General features: G+C 33.5%; 3 protein-coding genes across 3 annotated transcripts; 2 read left to right on the top strand and 1 right to left on the bottom strand.

Moving 5' to 3' along the window:
* Nucleotides 1-533: 533 nt before the first annotated feature.
* Nucleotides 534-5,628, bottom strand: LOC110996294 (CCHC-type zinc finger nucleic acid binding protein). The gene is made up of 3 exons (XM_022263893.2): nt 5,469-5,628; nt 2,125-2,308; nt 534-1,140 (listed from the first exon to the last, which is right to left on the bottom strand). The coding sequence occupies exons 2-3, from the start codon at nt 2,304-2,306 to the stop codon at nt 885-887; spliced, it is 438 nt and encodes a 145-aa protein (XP_022119585.1). The 5' UTR covers nt 2,307-2,308; nt 5,469-5,628; the 3' UTR covers nt 534-884.
* A 267-nt stretch (nt 5,629-5,895) lies between these two features.
* LOC110996293 (peptidylprolyl isomerase domain and WD repeat-containing protein 1) lies at nt 5,896-13,733 on the top strand. Its single transcript, XM_022263892.2, has 12 exons — nt 5,896-6,155; nt 6,400-6,560; nt 6,653-6,791; nt 7,021-7,108; nt 7,277-7,421; nt 7,806-7,985; nt 8,881-8,999; nt 10,657-10,849; nt 11,112-11,346; nt 11,674-11,862; nt 13,111-13,262; nt 13,555-13,733. The coding sequence occupies exons 1-12, from the start codon at nt 6,041-6,043 to the stop codon at nt 13,696-13,698; spliced, it is 1,860 nt and encodes a 619-aa protein (XP_022119584.1). The 5' UTR covers nt 5,896-6,040; the 3' UTR covers nt 13,699-13,733.
* A 1,847-nt stretch (nt 13,734-15,580) lies between these two features.
* On the top strand, nt 15,581-17,797 carry LOC110996297 (transcription factor jun-D). Its single transcript, XM_022263897.2, has one exon. The coding sequence runs from the start codon at nt 15,702-15,704 to the stop codon at nt 16,416-16,418; it is 717 nt and encodes a 238-aa protein (XP_022119589.2). The 5' UTR covers nt 15,581-15,701; the 3' UTR covers nt 16,419-17,797.
* The last annotated feature ends 2,129 nt before the right edge of the window (nt 17,798-19,926 follow it).

Here is a 19,926-nt window from a genome sequence, read left to right as displayed (position 1 = left end):
TTACTTGAGTTAAATCAACATTGCACACAAGATAATAAAATTTAAGGAGTTAATTATTAACACCTGCAAGGAATTCCTATATTTTAGATTCTGCTGTGTCAAAAGTTTAAATTTTTTAAAGCTTTCCCAAACTAGGGAAAACTGATTCTATTTTAAACATAGTATAAATATATTCTTAGAAAATTGAAACTTTATTTTCTATGACGAGATTCAGGGCAGGATGGAAAAGTTTGATTGTAAGGCAAGATTTTATTAATGTCCCACTAAAGCTGATATATTACATTTTATGTGTAATGCACAGGCACACTGTAAGGGATAACAAAATAAAAAATATTCTGATTAATGAAATTCTAATTAATTAACCACTGAATTCTCCACCAATCATCAGGACCTAAACAAAGGAATATTTAAGAAAACAAATAGTTACTATTATTGTTAGTTATACGGACGAGGGACAGAGGTCTTGCTTAACAAAACGGACAAGCCTCTGGTCGGATCAACTCCCGGGTCTCCACAACATTGAAAAGTCACCATACGCCACCAACCAATTTATCTTTTGACAAATAATATCTGTACAAAATATATACTCTGTAATGCTAAAAACTGTAACGCTACCTCATCAATAGTTCAATCACGATTATTAAATGATTTAAAAACACAACGTTCACGAGCGAGAACAAACATTAACCGCGTCGCGCGGGAGACCTATATACAAGTCAACATTAACCCTCCTCAGTCTCTTCGCTGCGTCATAATTCCGTTGTATCAATTTCGTCCAGTCTGTGGCCTTACGATCTAGTGACGCGTCCTTTGCTTACAGTCCGTGCGTGGCATCATAATATACATAGTTGAATTTGTTTACGGTGTGTGCGGGTGGGCGTGTGTTAGTTCCGCTCCGACTCATCGCAGTCGCGCGAGATGTGGCCGGGCTTCCCGCAGACATAGCAGGTCTTGGTGCCATCCGGGCAGTTGCGCGATATATGGCCTGACTTGTTACAATTGTAACAAGTCTGCCCTGAGCTGTCGCGTCCTCCCTCTGGACAATTCCGCGCAATATGCCCAGTCTTGTTACAGTTGTAGCACGACGGCTCGTCAGGGCTCTGCGCGCACTCGCGCGCTATATGCCCTGTGCCGTTACATCTGAAACGCACACGTCATACATTAAAACTTAAGGTTAACATTTTCAGCAAATTATAATTTCTAGTTATGTTCTTCTTGCCATATGAACGTAGTCACATAGCATATAACTACTAATGCGATGAAGTCATAAATTTTAGCATCGATTATTTAAAGCGACGGCAAACAGAAATTATATTCCATGATCGTTAGAAAGTAATTTAGTGTAATTTACTATATTAGTTTACTTTCAAGCAAGTTAATGGTCATAGAAAAATAGAAGTGTCATTACTTCAGTGGTATCAAACTGCGATCGATTCGGTCACGGACAGACAATGGGACGTTTGCGTATCTACTACGAGTTTATTCTTGAAGCGCTTTGTTCTTAGCTAATTCCCACAGGGCCTTTAAATTCTTATTTTTATTTACAGTGATATATATGTATGGTGTACCTATGTACTTATAGAAATTAAGATTGGCAAAGTTATCATAGCTAATTGGGTTAGTCAATTTCAAAATAGATTCTAGTTATATTGTTATTTGTTAATGTCCTAAATAACATAAATACCGAGTTATAAAAAAAGGTTGTGTTTTAATCTTAGTAATTCTCATTTAATTTTCTTTAATACTCATGTATTAGGTAATACAAATTAGTTAACAAGACTTTACTTAAGATACTTTTAAGTGGCGGTACTAAAAATTTACAGCAAATACATAAAACGTTTTAAACCAAGGATTGTAATGATAAACGATTATTTTGCTTTATATAATAGTTAGTGTTAATAGTTATTCGAGATATATGACATGAGTAAGCTCGAGCTCTAGCAAAGGTGTCTTATGGTTCACCTTAATAAAACATTGAATTATTTTAATAAAGCTCTAATTCTGTTCTCCTTTCAAACATCTTTATATGTTCTGACAAAAGAAGCACAGTTTTAGCCTAGTGAACGAATACGTTTTAAGGCCACTTGTCTAAAATAAAATGGTTAGTGTACACTTTTTTATTACCTGTAGCAACGGTCAGCCTCTTCCTTGCAGTCGCGAGCAAAGTGTCCAGTGCGGTTGCATTTGAAGCATTTTTCGCGTTGCCGGTTAAAGCCAGAGTCGCGAGAGGCGACGCCGCCGCCCTGTGTGCACTCGCGGGCAAAATGCCCCGTGCGGTTACACTTGTAGCATACACTTGAACTCATTGCTGAAACAAAAAAAGGCCTATTAAGTGTGAATAACATAGTTGTATTATAACAATTTTCTGCGTTTTTCCGTAACATTTGGAAGCCTACCTAAAGAGATGACATGGTTTTAGTAAACTATATAGTTAAGTCTTAACGGACCTTTATATTTATTAAAGCTAGTCCTTGAAATACGCCTATTGTTTATCTTTTATCAAACAGTTCAAAAGTAGGTAGGTAGTGTGTGTATCTTCGTCTATTTGTTCAGCTATTTTCAGCTTGTCATTAAGGTATGCTCGGTGATACATGATGGCAATTTTTAATGTATATATAACATAAATAATATTCATACATGATTTACAAATACATATAGCAAAAATTCAGATATGCACAGGTGCTTATTTCACCTGCTAAAATAAACCGCATACTATATTTTTCGTAGCAACTGAAACGGGTCAATTGAAGATCATTATATAGGAATTAGTACTAATCAAAGACTAAAGAAAGAAAGATATAGTATGACTAAAGACTACATGACTTAAAATTCTCTAACTAATCATCTAACTAATTATTGTCATTCGTAGCTGCACGTAGCTAAACAAAACAAAGCGTGCAATCACTGCTTATTAAAACCAACTTTCACCTGCATAGTAAATAGATATTTTTAGAATCGACTTCCGTTACAACTATCTAGGATGCAACAAGTTTCGTCACCCGTGATATGATGTCGAACGATGACCTTGCTCAGATGTTAGTTAGGGACTTTTAAACATAGCTTCATCCATTCAAAATCTATATAACTTACGAGGAATGGAAACGTAATGGGACTTCTTCTATATTTCTAAATGTGTAAAAAAAAATTTAAACCTTAAGGTATTCGGTACAAAATCGGTATTGTTGAGTTCACACATATTATCTTACAAACGCGATATAAGATAGTTACTGCAGCGTATTTTTATATTTGACCAGAAAATATATACGAAATAACGCCTTAGTTAAGAAGTCCTAAGATCTTTGCTGAATGTCCCTTTTATTTTTAGCACTTTATCTCCATACCATAGATGCATATGTGATATCATCATCATCACCAAATCACCTCCACCCTATGCTATAAGTATAAACCAGTATCTATTAAGGAATTGACTAATATTTCTAATAATTTTTACTATTTATTTCCACATACGGATGTTGCCATCAAAAACAAATTCTTGTATCAATTAGGGTTTCAATATTAATGTGGCCCTTAATTTTCAATTCACAATACTTCAATGACCTCTTTACTTTAGTAAACGGCGGTCGTTCGCCTGTCTTCCGTCTCGTTCTTGTATTTGTAAGTGAGGGAGAATGCATTATAACTGTTATTTGCACAGTGGAGTATTCTTGACCCTGTCTGATAAGCGCCAGCGCCATTGTACCGCGTATGATACAAATTAATCTACATCATTTGCAAATGACAGATAGAGGAAACATGTGAATTATTTGCATATCTGAAATAAACTTTTTGGTACTAGCGTTGTTTTTGCTAAATTCTAATAAAAATTATATCCTTTTCCAATAGATCTACATACAGCAGAATCAATATAGCCATATCACAAATATTATGGGTTTTGTTTTAAAGTGTAAATGTTATGGAAGAGTCAATTATATCATTAAAGGTAGGAAACTCAATATAGAAAAAATAGTATAAGATCTTACCAATGTAATCAAATTAGTACTTAACACAATCTTTAAATTAAAAATTTATCATAAAATATAAATGTTATAAAATGTATTTGATACAAAATCTAGTAAGCCATGAAAATCATTAATAATTATGTAAAGGAAAAAAAGTTAGACAATAGTATTTTTTTAATTGTTACATATGACTGTACATCATTACCTAATATCATATATCTATATATGTATGTATTTATATCATATATTAATAACTGAATGTCACTAAAACCTTTAGTCAGCTAAACAATAAAGTAAAATATATGTTGTCTTATCAAGCTAAATTTCAATATTATTATGGATTAATGTATAAAAGTTATAAGCTTTAGTTTTTAGTGTATGTGAGTGAAATTTCATTTTAATAAATATTTTCAAAAAAAATATTTAATAAATAATTCAATTACTCAGTTTATATTTGCTCAATCATATTTATATCATACCTTTATATTTCATAATAATAACAGAAACTCATGGTCATGCTGATGAAGATATGATTATATTTTAATTAAGATAAGATATAATTTCACATTGTAATAAGGTTTAAAACTTAAATAGATATTAAAGCTTTTTCTACTCCTTAAAATGATCAATAAAGCCTATAGAAAACTTAACTTTTATTATATTTATATTTTTAATAGGTAGATATATCCATAGAATATTAAAAAAAACACTTGATCAATGCAATATACAATTACAAGCATGTACAATGGTATGTACACTTTACAGTGAAAAAGCTTTAAAATGATTATCTAGTCTTTTTGTATTCTAGACTTATTAGATTAACACAGATATAAAGAAATAAAATGAAAATAAAGTATAACAATGCATGTATGATTTTATTAATGCAGTTTGAAATAAAACATGTACTTAATTAAAAAAAAATACATGCTGAAGTTAGATGTATATCTACTGTGCTAAATACAATGGTACATAGCATTGTAATAGTAAAGTATAATATAGGTTATAATCCTCGAAGTACATGCTTTTGCTAAATGTTTCAGCTTGTCAGTAAGACCTTAATGCGCCTATAACGCAACTGCATTTGTTACTTGTACTTTCCCACTGACACCAGTATGCGTCACAATCAAGAAAAAGCTGATTACATGGCAGTTTCGAAATTTCGCACACAAATATACATGCTTACGTATTTCGTTAAAATCTCATAATGTTTTATCGTCTACAAATACTGGTAAACTGAAAGCTTTTAGCTAAAACCTAATCCTAAAACGGTTAAAACCTTAGCTACTGTCAAAGAACCACGTTCAATAAACAACCTATGTCTTAACACCAGCTTTCACAATTTTATTTTACCGATTTTAAATGAATCTTAGAACATAGTCTGAATAATTTTAAGGTTTAAAAACGATTAAAATGATTCATAATTATACGCGTACAAGATGTTAGTCTTAAACCACGTGTAGAGTACCGGTGCCGCGCATATAACACATCGTTATTTCACTTTGCACTTACCAATTTGATGTTTGATTTATTGAGCACTTAAATCACTAAAAGAACTTAGTTATTTACAATAAAATATTGTAAAACTTTACAAATTACACGTAATTTATGATATTATGTCTGCGAGGAAGCCAGCCACCATCACTACGAATTCGTAAAAGACATATTGGTCATAGACACAAAAATAAAAAGTTTAATGAATAAGACGCTCCGTGACAATTTACATTCTTGCTGGTCGATTTACAAAAGCATTATTAAAGAAAGATTTATACTTTTTTTTACAATAAATATGGAACAGCGAAAGTTTGGTCTACAACTAAGAAACGATATGAAACTTTATTATGATATAAAACCGTATTATGTATTTTATGACGTACAGAGACCGTCTCTATGATTTACAGGCTCTGTAGTCAATTGTCAATATTAGGTTATCAAATTTAAAATCAAAATCAAATTATCAAACAAAATAAAAAGGTTTTCGGTAAAGTGTTTACAACACAATTGTTATACTTAGTTTATATTAACTTGCTAATATTTTTTTATTAGCAAGATATAATAAGAAAACGTATTTCAAAAACTAAAGCATGTCATCCGAAAAACGTGCCACTAGTCCAGAAAAAAGTAAAGATGAAGAAGAAGATTGTTGGATTGGGCCTATGCCATCAGAGGCCACAAAACCAAAAACTAAAAAACGAAAAGGTACAATAATACGTTTTAAATTACTTTGCATATTATAATATTGAAGTGTATATTTATGTTGATTTATTTTTTAAAACAGAATACTAGCATTTCGTGCAAAACCAAAAGAGAAAGAAAAATAAAATTTTATTTTTGTTTGAAAGTCTCTTACCCACAGATTCCAAAACGAGACTTAGTGCTAAGCTACATTGTCATATAATTATATGATTGTGACATGATTTATTTAACACTAATATTATATCAGTTCTAGAGTTTGAGGAATTGTATTTAGAAAACCTCCCCTCATCAGAGACTTATGAACGTAGCTATATGCACAGAGACGTGGTTACCCATGTTGTGGTAACCAAAACAGATTTTGTGGTTACTGCTAGCCAAGATGGCCACTTGAAGTTTTGGAAGAAGCAGGTATACATTATCATGTAAGCAATAAGCATATACCATTTACTGTGACATATTCTGTATGCATAGTAAATTAATACAATTTTTATATATTTTAGGAAGAAGGTGTAGAGTTTGTAAAACACTTTCGATGTCATCTAGCGCCCATAAGCCACATATCAGCCAACAGTACTGGTACACTCCTCTGCACAGCCTCCTCAGAGAAGACTATTAAAATATTTGATGTTGTAAATTTTGGTAAGTACAATTTAATTTAGCTTTTCTGTAGAAATTAGTATAGTATTTATGCTCTAATTGTTTCTCTCTATAAACAAATATAAACAATCTCTTATTGTTCGATGTTTTGAAATACATTTAGCTCATATTATAATATGTTATACAATAATTGTTATATGTCAAACTGGTTTGTATTAGTATAGTATAGTATCTCCAAGTATTTTATTAGTAAGAAAATTGTAATTTACAGATATGATAAACATGATTTCAATAGAGTTTGAGCCATACTGTACAGAGTGGGTGCATTCAGCTGGGGATCCTATTTCGACATTAGCTGTGTAAGTTATTTTTATACATTATAAACCAAGTTTAGAATATTTGATAAAACTTTTATTTTGAAAAAAAAATTATAAAGAATTGCATCAGCACAAAATTTCTAAATAATGATTTTTATTTAATGGAGATAATACATTCTCAATAAAATTTCATACTAATATATGTTTCAGGTCACAAAGGAATAGCAACAAAATACATATATTTGATAGCACACAGACAACAAGTGCTCCCTTACATACATTCTCACAACACCAGAAAGATGTCGCTACCATCAAGTATAACCCTGTCTTTGAAGTTGCCGTTTCTGTGGACAAGGTATTCTTATTATTTTTATTTAATTACATAAATCTATATCAAGATATCATATATATATATCAGATATATCATAATCAAGATTATTGATATCAATAAGCTTGATTTAGTCTTGATTAGTGTCTTGATTAGTACAGTCTAATTAAATACAGTTTAATAAATTAATTAAAAAATATTCAAGAAAAAATATTTTATAAATTTTTAGTTTAGTTTTCTACAGTCTGCAAAGTGTTTTTGATATGCTTTTACAACCTTTGTAAAGCTTTTAACTAGTCACTTTGTTTAACAGGAATGTTAAACAAAATTACATAAAATTTTTAATTTGCTTAAAATATTTTATAATATTGGTATGACGTATAAATACATTAACTATGATTGCAATCCAAGGCAGGTATTGTGGAATACTGGACGGGCCCAAAATATGAATATCAGTTCCCAAAGAATGTTAAATTTACTTCAAAATTAGACACGGATCTCTTTGAGTTTGTTAAAAATAAGACATGCCCCACTGCGCTTGCCTTTTCGCCCGATGGGAAGAAGATGGCTGCCATAAGTTTGGATAGAAAGGTATTTTTATTAACTTACTAGCTTTCAAACTTCGTTTTTCTGTACTAAAAATGTAGGGTATGTAAAATCACATACCCTACATTTAGTACGTACCAGCATGGAACATTTTGATATGCTACCCCAGAGACTTTCGCTTTTCCAGAATGAAAACCGTTAAGGTGGTAATGTGAATTTTTCTTTATTAAAAACTAGAGTTCTAGCCATAAGTTGTAATAAATAAATAAAAAATAGGGATTGATGATCCAGGGGAGTAAAATTACGTGTTGTACTATGCATTGTTGTATCATAAAACTGGAAAAATTTAGGAGTGCACCACTCTAACATGTAGGGGCATGAAAAACAGATATTGTCTGATTCACTGACCTAACTGATATGCACATAAAATCTCACAAAAACCGGTCAAGCCATTTCGGAGAAGTTTATTTGCAAACACCTTTAACTTAAGTAATTTTAAAGTAACAGTGTGTTGTGGAATAGTTATTATTCTTCTATATAATATCAGTATGAATAGACGATTAGAAAACAAAATATTTTCTATATAAAGAATGAAATGTTTAAATTTAATCAATTAATAAATTCACTTGCACTACTACCTTTATGGTCTAAGCTTCAGATTTCTGCATCTTTTATGCTTATTGGTCAATCTAATAGGCAAGTAGATGATCAGCCTCATTTGCCCACGCCGTCGAATTTTTGATTCTTAGTCAAGCCAGTTTCTTCAGGATGTTTTCGTTCACCGTTCGGGCAAATGCTCACATAAAAGAAAGTCCATTGGTGGCAAAACTGGGTAACGAACCTACGACCTCAGGGATAAGAATTTGCAGCCACTAAGCCAACACTGCTGGAAAAAGTTTATTAAATCAAATGAATAATTTTAATTTAATTTAATCAATAGGTCAGAGTATTCCACTTCCTAAGTGGAAAACTACATAAGGTGCTCGATGAAAGTCTTCAGCGGTTCCAGGAGTTGCAGCATCAGACACAGCAGCTGCCCAACATGGAGTTTGGGAGACGGTAAAGAATTGATTATTTCATAGTAAATCTTAACAATATATATTAGTGTCCATACTTTCCTAAATAACGTCGCTACTTTCATATCTTGTATCGAAGTTTCCCATGCACAAGTCTTAAATAATATAATAATTGTCGAACTTCACACTTAATACGGTCTAACCAATTGCAACAACTTAAATTTAATTCTACCTTCATTTACTTCAATAAACATCTTATGACAAGCAACTTACCCTTTAAAAATTTCTTAATGACACTAGAATTAACTAGATACAGGCCTAGTTAAAACACTAGTTCTCATAGAAGTATATATGTTTATTTATTGAAGTTATACTTCTTTTGGCGCGATGGAAAAAATGATTGAATTTTTACATAAATATAAGTCACTCTAAAAATTCAAACAAAAACAAATAATATAAATAACGAGGAGCGCGCGCCCGCCGCGTCGCGGCTGACGCCTAGCGTGCGCGCGCGGTGTTTGTGCAATTGTAGTGTATACAAAATTATTGTGAAGTGTTTAACGGACACATCACTGATGTTGACTGATGACACTGATTTTGTTCTATCATCAATAGTTTTCGCAGCGCACGCGATGTAAGGTAGTTTTTTGATATTTTTTTCACACCTTGGATTACGTTATCGTAATTTTAGTAAGGATGCCTATTTTTTTTGAAAATGAAATATAGCCTATGTCACTCAGGAATGATGTAGCTTTCCAACAGTGAAAGAATTTTTCAAATCTGCCAAGTAGTTTCGGAGCCTATTCAATTCATACAAACAAACAAACAAACAAAAAATCAAACCTTTCCTCTTTATAATATTAGTATAGATTGACAGAGTGAATTTTTACGATGCGCGCGCACACCAACACCTAAATTCGACATTGTAAAGTTAGGTCTAGGTGGCATGGAAATCGATAACTAAGTGCAAGTTGTATATTCTAGTATTTTTATATTTAGAACACGTGTTTCGTAAAAGTACAATTAAACTGTGTGAATAAATAGATATTATTTTGATGTTTTTAAATCAATTTCATATACGATGGTGATAATATTTATAACGTGTGTATAAGTTCACACACTCTTATTATTATTTATTTATTTATGAAAATCTGCGCCCCGTTCCACCTGTGGGAATTTGATCGTAGCGTGATATTTAACCTACTAGCGGCCCGTCCATGCTTGGCACAGGTGGACATTTGTATTTTTAACAATTATTGATATGTTCTTTAATATGTATAGCCTATATTAATCAATGAAATCTTAAATACTTTTTAAGTCAATTCGTTACAATCTTTCTTCTTTATAATATTAGTATAGCTCTATTAATATAGCTTTCCTCAATAATTAGAACAAAGAGAATCTATTTTTTGAAATGATAATTAGATATACGAGAAGTTATTATGTTGTGTAAAACATTTTCCTGTCATTTCATCTTAAAATGTCAAATTTTAGATAGTCGATTGGTTATTAGCACACTTTTTTTAATACTCAATATAAGATATCTATCTCAGATGGTCAAAAATAGAATGAGATAGGTTATTGGGTTTAGGCGTTACACAGCTATTAAATGCTATGTTTTTCACTCTCAACTAATTTTTTTAAATTTTAAACCACATTATCGAGTCCCTAGTATGAATACATCTATAAATCTATTACAGAATGGCCGCAGAACGGGACCTTGAGAAATCAGAATACGCCCAACTCGCAAATATAATATTTGACACTAGTGGTCATTTTATAGCGTACGCAACGATGTTGGGAGTCAAGTTGGTCAACTTGTCGACCAACCGGTGTGTTGCTATGTTGGGCAAACCCGAGAATTTGAGGGCACTTCATCTGGCTATGTTTCAGGTAACATTTTGTATGTATTAATAAAATAAGTATTATTTTTGATACCTAGTTTGTCTAATTCTAGTGGCCTGTACAACCTTCGTAAGGCTAGACTTTTCATTGTAGGGAATAATATACGATATTTTTAGTATATTTAGTAATTATTATCTAAAATACCATTTTTTGTATTTTAGATAATAATTACAAGTAATTAAAAAAACATTTTATAATAATCTAAAAATAACAATAAAAATAGTTATATTTATATCATCTCCTTTGTTAGGGTCGCACAAATCAAGCTAAAGTAGCGTCAACCCTAGAAATGGAAGGGTCAGAGAACCCAGCGCTACTGACAATCAAAACAGATCCAACATTATTCTGTACTGCATATAAGAAGAACAGGTTTTACATGTTCTCCAGACGAGGACCTGATGATGTTAAGTCTCCTGATGCAGACCGGGATATCTTTAATGAGAAACCTTCGAAGGAGGATATTATTTCAGCTACGGAAGGACAGGGTATGTGGTAGACAATTTTAATAATAATTATTAAATTAAAACAAATTTAGCTGTCAAATAAATTTAAAGACTGAGCTCGTTTGATATCAATTGGTAAGGAATTCCATAGCAGGATACTTACTTACTACTTACGACAGTGAAGGAGGAGTGATAAAATTAAGTTTTATGAATAGGCGTTTCTAGAATTAAATTACCTATGCACCACTAATCAAAACTGCCGCCAGAGCATTTTAAGGCATATAGAAAAAAAGAAGAGGAAAAGAAGTTATTACAAAATCCAAAAAGCTGTTTGTGTCACTTATTTAAATACTACGCAATGATTTTCAGGTGTCCAACGTCTCTACGAGCAAGCGATAATACATACGTCCCTAGGCGACGTACACATTCGTCTTTTTGGTAAAGAAGCCCCGCGTACGGTGGAGAACTTTTGCGGGCACGCACGTAACGGATACTTCAACGGGCACATATTCCATAGAGTTATTAAGGGATTTATGATACAGACCGGCGATCCTACTGGTGAGTGTAATCCAGATTCTTAAGTACAGTGATATTTGCTAAAAACCCGTATTCTAGAACGTCAACCAATCTGATATTTTGTGTCAAATTTATCTGTATATATATTTCACAAAACGAGATTGTGACTTGAGATGTGTATTTGGATGTGGACCTTAGTATTGGAATTTTTATTTCTACATAATTATACATTATAGTTATTACTAATGCCATAGAACTACACAACCTACCTATACATACATACCTGATTGTACAATTAAAAATATAACATTTAAAACTCGTACAAGACAAATACGCCCTTACGAGTTTATATAATACTAAAAAGTCTACTGCATAATATGTCAGGCCAATAAGCAATTCCCCCCCTTCCCCCTCTTCTTATCAGCAATAGTAAAGCTCTCAAAAAGAATAACACCTAGACGTATTAATTTTTCCTAGGAATCTTTGAAAATAAATTTCGTTTTCAAGCATAGACAATGTGTGGATATGTGTAAAAAGTTAACTAATTAGTGTTGACGTAATCACTAAATAAGACAATCAAAGACTCCTGTAGGACTTACGTATTACTTGAACGACTCCTATTACATTACAAACAAATTATGGTATAAATAAAAAATGGTATAAATAATTATAATATTTAATTGCTTTTGTTCTCATTATAATGTGAGTGCTTACTTGTCCGGTGATGCGTTTGTTACTTGCTTGTTTCATTACAGTTCCTAATTTTCCCGTCAACCAAAACGAAGTGATTAAAAGTTCTAGTTCGCTCTAAGGTCTTGATTTGGGTACTGGTAGTTAATGTAATATATATATAGATTTATTTTCAAAAATATGAACATTCATAATAATAAAAGCCTTTTATTTCAAATACTTTAACTTAAAGAAATTTATATTTCTATCATCTCGTTCTTTACAAATATCTTCGCACGTTCGGCAAAATCCTCCAAATCCTTACATTCCACTATACCACCACTCTTTGCCATATACCTTTTTCCCTTGTTCCCTTCTGGTCTATCCATGGACAACAGTTTAATTTCTGGCTCTTCGTTTCTCTTGCCATATGCCCTGCCCGTCTTCAATTAAGTTTATTTATTTTATCTATTCTTTTCGTCACAACTGTAGCTTTGGTGGGCGGGCAAGTTTGGGACCTTCAGTGAATAACAGTATTAAAAAATCGTAATTCAATTGTTTTAAAAAAAATTGTAAATTTGTTATTATTTTTACCCTCATTTTTGCAATTTTTTACTCTAGGTACGGGCAGCGGTGGAGAAAGTATATGGGGTGGCGAATTTGCGGATGAATTCAAGGCAACACTGAAACATGACCGGCCATACACCGTCAGTATGGCCAATGCAGGGCCTAATACAAATGGAAGCCAGTTCTTCGTAACTTTGGCGCCTACTGTATGTATTATGTATCAAAGTAATTAATTAAATTTACCGATTTCAAATATATTCGACATTATATATTCAAAAAGCGTGGATACATCACAAACTACTGAACCTATGATAAAAACATATCTATGTGAGTTTTTAGTTTACATACATTCAGGTACTATAAACCTCCTTTTTTGAAGTTGATTTATAATTAACTATATATTAACACCACACACTTATCACAAAATTTTACAATTAAGTGCAATTTGTTTTAATAGTAAATAGAAGAAAAAAAATTAAACCTTGTAATTTTTTACAGCCATGGTTAGATAACAAACACACAATATTTGGCAGAGTGATTCGCGGTATGGAAGTGGTTCAGAACATTGGCAGTGTCAAGACAAATCCCAAAACGGATAAGCCTTATGATGACGTAAGAGTAATCTCTGTAACTGTAAAATAAAATAATTTATGTAATTAAAAATATTTTTCTGTAAATTTGGTTTTATTAGTCCAAAAATTATTTGTGGTCCCAAAGGTTTAATTCGAGTGAAATCAAATTATCTACTGAGGCAATAAACCTGAATTTTCCTTTAATATAGTCGAGTTAGTTTTATTAAATAAATAGCAATCCTTATTTACTAGAGGTTTGGAAAAAGATAGAGGACCCAAGTAGGGGCTACAAATCAATTCAAATTCAATTAAAAATCATTTATTCATGTAGGTATCATAATGTACACTTATGAACGTCTAAAAAAATATACATCCTAATTTTACATATACTGCCAGTTCTCAAATCAAGGGCATCATAGAACGGAAGAGAAGAACTGGCAATAAAATCCACATTTAGCTGCAACCATTACACCACCTTCCATATGACATCTTGAGTAAGAGAGGATAATAAAATAAATTAAAAACAAAGATTTGTCCTCCATCAGCAGGAGGCATGGTGAAATAGGAGCACGCACTTACATTCTCGTGGGAACAACACGCAACTCCGTTCAATGATACTGAAGGAAGTACATGTCGAATTTGTTGTACATTATCATTGACTATTACTATGAAGATACTGATTTTGGCTTTTCGAAGAACACAACGTTCTTATTATTCTTCACGACGTATATACAAAAAACTATATTTAAAGATATGTTTAAATTCTACTAGTGAGTAGACTGAGATTTTTCTACTTCCCGCTAGGTGACGCTCAAATAAATACTATGTAAAATGCTGTTTTAATATTTATTAAATAGGGGCCGCTTTCTGTTTTGTTAGTTATATCAGTTTGCTTTGTATGTCCAGATTAAGTAATAATCAACATTGGCAGAAATAGGAAGGTTTAACTAAAATAATAACAGTAGAATAATTATTTTGAATTACTTATCCATTTTTAAATAGTGTTTTGCAAACCCACGAGCTTGTACGCAATAAATAAAATGGAATTTACTAATTAGTCCTTAATCTATGTGTGATTAATAAGAGAAATATAAATACAATATTTATAATATTATTTATTATGCAATATCTTCGTAACTATGATAATGTACAAGAATTACCGAAAAAAAACGAGAAAATGTTTAAATATTCAAGGGCAACATACAATAACAAACTGCTTTATACTGAAAATTTGATGTGCATTATTTTATTTTCCTCGTTGCTGGAGTTTATCTGTTAGAGCGAGAAAGTGTATCGTTATCTCACTCTCGCCAATGTAGACCCCCGTTCCCCGTACCCCGCTTGCGTTTATTTCCCGCCGCCCGACAGTTTGGCGCGGCTACCCCGCCTCCGCTTCGCTTCTAATGATTACGTTTCCATTGTGCCCGACGAATCACCATAGTCATATTAATATATTTTATATTCTATGTATCTTTTTTGAAATGTCTTTGTATATGTTAATTACTTTTTAATTTACAAGAAAAACCTTATATAAAATATTGCATTACATTACTGTTAACGTACTTAATATGAATTATTTAATAAAAGTTCAAGTGTTGTAGATATGAAGAACGATCTATTAATAGTTTCCTTCTCTTTCTACATGTAGCCCAAGGAAATCTTAGTAATGTATTATTTCTTTGTACATGCAAAATACGAATATTACTAAGTAATACCAAATTAATTTTGTAAATCGTTATCGCAAGTACAATGGAAATAGTGCCGTTGATTCTCGGTAATCGCACCAAGTCGTAAACAGCCCGCTGTGGCCTCGCGCTTCGTACGATCCATGTCCCTGCCAATAGGGAGCAAGTAGTGCGTCATGTCACGTCATATTCCACCAATCGTTGCTCGAGTAGATCACGCTAATACTAAAAATAGCTTATCTGAGTCATGGAATAAAAGCAGTGGTAGTTTCTTGACAATGTTTAGAAACAAGTAAAACGTCGAGCGTACTGCACGTACGCTCTCGGATGGTAAAGTTTTATTCGTGTTAAGTGAGTTCAGTGATACCGAGGTATTCGGTGCTAACACATGGTTCGTTCCGGCCACGGGATGGAGACCACTTTCTATGACGAGCAGTATCCCCTCAGCGGACCCGTTGAAAATCTTAAGAGATCGCTCACGCTGGATCTGGATTTCGGACGAGGCAAGCGGTTGAGGAATGGGGCACCCGTGCTATCCTCTCCCGACTTGCAGCTCTTAAAATTGGGATCGCCGGAGCTGGAGAAGCTGATCATGCAGAATGGCATGATCACCACGGCCACGCCAACCCCGGGCGGGCCAGTACTGTTCCCCCCCGCGGCCCCCACCGAAGAGCAAGAGATGTATGCGCGGCCATTCGTCGAAGCGCTCGACAAGCTGCACCACAGCGAACCCGCGCCCAACGCAAGGATTATTTACGCCGATCTAGATCGCCCTCTTGACCGGTACCCCACGCCCGTCGTCAAAGACGAGCCTCAGACGGTGCCCAGCGCCGCCAACTCGCCCCCTCTCTCCCCCATCGATATGGACACCCAGGAGAGAATAAAGTTGGAACGCAAAAGGCAGAGGAACCGAGTCGCCGCGTCAAAGTGTAGACGGCGAAAACTAGAACGCATTTCAAAGCTGGAAGAAAAAGTAAAATTACTGAAGGGGGAAAATGTGGAGCTAGCGCAGATGGTAGTGAAGCTGAAGGACCACGTCTCGAGGCTGAAGCAGCAGGTGCTGGAGCACGCCAACGGGGGCTGCCACATCGACACGCACTTCTGAGCGCGCCCAGTCGCCCTCCCCCACATTCCATGCTAGTCGCGCCCGCTCGGACGCAGCATACAAAGCGATTTGTGATCTTAATTTAATCGTGTATTATATAGTTAACTCTAGTGTAAGGTGATTAAAGGTGTTGTGCAGAACCTCCGCTTGTTGAAAAGGATGTACTTGGCGAGTCACAAGTTTAGTTTCTTTTGTAAGTCGCAGTTTAATTTTCCTTGTATCAGTATTGCGTTGTCTCATTTAAAATAGTGTAGAAAACTAGAAAGGATAATCGTACTACGTCATTGGACTGCGAACTGAGCGACTGGTGCGACGTTGCCGTTTCTACGTTCTGTTTTCCGTTTCGTTGTTTTAGAATACAAATTGCGATTTTGGGATTCCCATTATTCAGTTGCCTACCGAGTGACTGACTGAAAGATTCATATTTTGTCCGCACGCTTTGCATAATAAGCAGATGCACAAATTAACAAACAGAGAGGGGCTATTTGACAGAGCCGAAATGTTGTAGGTACGACAGAGACGGATATATGGTGGAGTCGGCAACGGCGTATGATAAAGTCACGAGCGGATGTTCTGCTAATTAAAATTCCGCCTGTGCCGCCCTCGCGGAATGGCGGCCATGTGTTCGGCAATCGGACGTTCCAAATCACGTTTTGTTGCACAAGGTTAACTTTTTCATCGGCCGATAGCGCTTCAGCGACTGATGAAACAGTTGATATGCTCGATAATTACACAAAAGCTCGTGTGAAAGACTGATCGTATGTGAGATCGTGCGAGTTGAGTTGTGAGATGTAGGAGTTGTACTGACCCGGTGCTCTTTAGAGGTCTTAATGAGGCCGTCCGATTATGTGTGACGTATAAATGTTGAATGCTAGATGAAGCAGATGGTTGTTTTGCGTGGATGAGCGATGTATTTATTAGTGAGAATGAATAATATTAGGATCAAGTAGCAATCTCGAGTGCCTACGCTTTTAAACGGAAGCCTTTAATTATACGGTTTTATTGTTTTTGTTACCATTAAATGAGCTACAGTAAAAATTATCTGTACCATTGTCTTCTATAGGTTACTATAAGTAAATATACCAACTAACAGTTGATTGTTATTATATATTATATCGGGGTGCCAGCCGGTCAATGTTGTTTAATATATTTGTGAGAATCACGATAGTCCCCGGCGGGCGAACCCTTTTGTATTATTTTTATACAGAAAGATTTCAGAATGTTAACAATAATTTGTAAGTTTATAAATAAAAGAACAGTTATAACTTAAATAATATATTTCTATGAATGTAACAAATTAAGTATTTTATACTGAAAACATATTGTACGACGATGAAGAATGGAGAAGAATAAATAATGAAGATTATTATACCATTTTATATTTTCTTTTATTTACCCACTTTATGAAACATTAGTATTGCTTATTTTTTTAATATAATATGGGCATAAATATTTCACGGCAAATATTGAGTTACAGTACAGATTCCTATTTTTTAACGCTATGACGTAAAAAAGAAAGTGGCAGACATTAGTCTGTGCCAACTGACATTGAATTAAAAATATTCACAATTGCATCATAATGTGTAACTCGGTCTGAACTCTGAATGAATTGGCAAAAATACAATGTTGATAGATGCTTAGTGCGACTTTTACATTGTCTCATCATAAAACAAGTAAAAATAATAAAAAGTAAAAAAAAATTACTAATCTTGAATATATACATTTTTTCTCTTATCTTTAACTTCCTTGAGTAGCATTAGTTTGAGCGTCTTCACGGGTTCCTACTCCGGCCTATTCCAAATATCTTTATCCATGGCTCTCTCCATTCGCTTCCTGCTAACCCCTTTATATAAATTTTAGTCAGGGCGCCCCCTTCCCGTTGGTCCTTTTCATATTGTTGTCTAAGTCCATCTTCTATTTGTGCATCGCCCATAGCCACTTCTGTTTTCAAGCATAATTTAAGACATCTATTATAACTTGTTATTCTTCATATTAATAAAACAAGTAAATGGGTCAAGTTAGTTTTAAGAACCGATAGGTAATGGGAAAACAAATTAATTATTACAACAGCGTTTCAACACGCACATTGCAAGAATCAGCAATACCAAACGATATTAATTAGGCGTTTGATTAATGTTTTCATGGAATATTCTGGATAAACATTTGTTTACCTATAATCTATATCTTGTTAGACAATTCGTTGAGCTAACCAAAACGTATATACTACATATCTCTTACTGTGATAATCAGTGGTTATATTGAAGAGTTGAAAATTCCAGCAAACTTTAAGCTTTAGGAAAATCCTATAGGGCTTGGCAGAGAAATTCAGAATAAAAGTAAGTGTGTCACGGATAACAGATAAACATGATAAATATAACGAAGGTCGTTGATGTACTATAGAGTGCCAAATCTGTCAGTTCCGGACATCCGAATACCAATGACTAATTAAATCTAACACGTTTTGTTTTTATTACAACTCCGATAGTCACGTACTGTTGAGTTTCTTTTATTGAATGTTTAGTTCAAAGAATAACAATTTGTCAGCAGTTTTTTTTGTATTTGAATAAATATCTAAATCAAAGGTTAATTCAATATGGTTGATGTGTTGTTCTATACATTATCAACAGATTCCGTTCTAAAAATTAGTTATTGCCAGTTCTACTCTTCCGTTCTATGCCCTTGATTTGAGGACTGGCAGTAAATGTAAAATTATAAGAATTTAATGTATATTTCTTTTTTTGACGTTCATAAGTGTACAATTTGTTACCTATGTGAATTTGTGACTTGACTCAGAAATCATTTCAATTCCAATTTTCTTAATTACTCTAAATAACCTTCGCAGATTTAGAGGATAGAGAATAGAGATCCTCTAAAGCTGCCATCTGTCACTTTAAAAGTAATTGATAATATGTGGGAATATGACAAAAGGTTACACTATCATGGTCAAAAGGTTATTTCTTGGCGTAATTTGCCACCGTCATTACTCAGTTGGTTAAGCAGTGGTTCACTTAATAAGCAGAGAAATTACAGCCCAAGGGAGCTGTTGAAGAAATCACCTTACTTGTTAAAAACTGATTAGTGAGCAACTCTGCCTGCTATACTCCATAGGGTGAAATTCCAAGAACGATATAAAACACATTTTTACCTTAAACTCGGTGTTATATTTTATTAATGAATTACGTAATTGTTAAAAACAAGAGAACCCTGTAATTGGACTAACATTTCGGTAAACCGTTGATCCATGTTACCCTCTCTTTAGCCAAATTTCCTAAAAATCGAAGAAATATAATATGCAGAAATCATAGGCCACTGGGCGAGTTTGACATAAATTTGAGTTCGTTTATAAATCTCACCCGTAGTGCATAAGTTATCAAATCTTAGGATTATTAAACTTTCTATTTCTCTACCAAATATATTGTAAAATGTAGGTCATCTCGGATTCAATAACATCAACCAAAGTTGTTTCTTCGACGACTGTTTACAAACATCTGTGTTTTAGTTCGTACGA

This window comes from Pieris rapae, chromosome 1 (genome assembly GCF_905147795.1).
Source record: "Pieris rapae chromosome 1, ilPieRapa1.1, whole genome shotgun sequence".
In the NCBI taxonomy this organism is placed as follows: Eukaryota; Metazoa; Arthropoda; class Insecta; order Lepidoptera; family Pieridae; genus Pieris; species Pieris rapae.
Note: the sequence above shows the minus strand (reverse complement) of the source record. Positions and strands in the feature narration are given on the sequence as shown.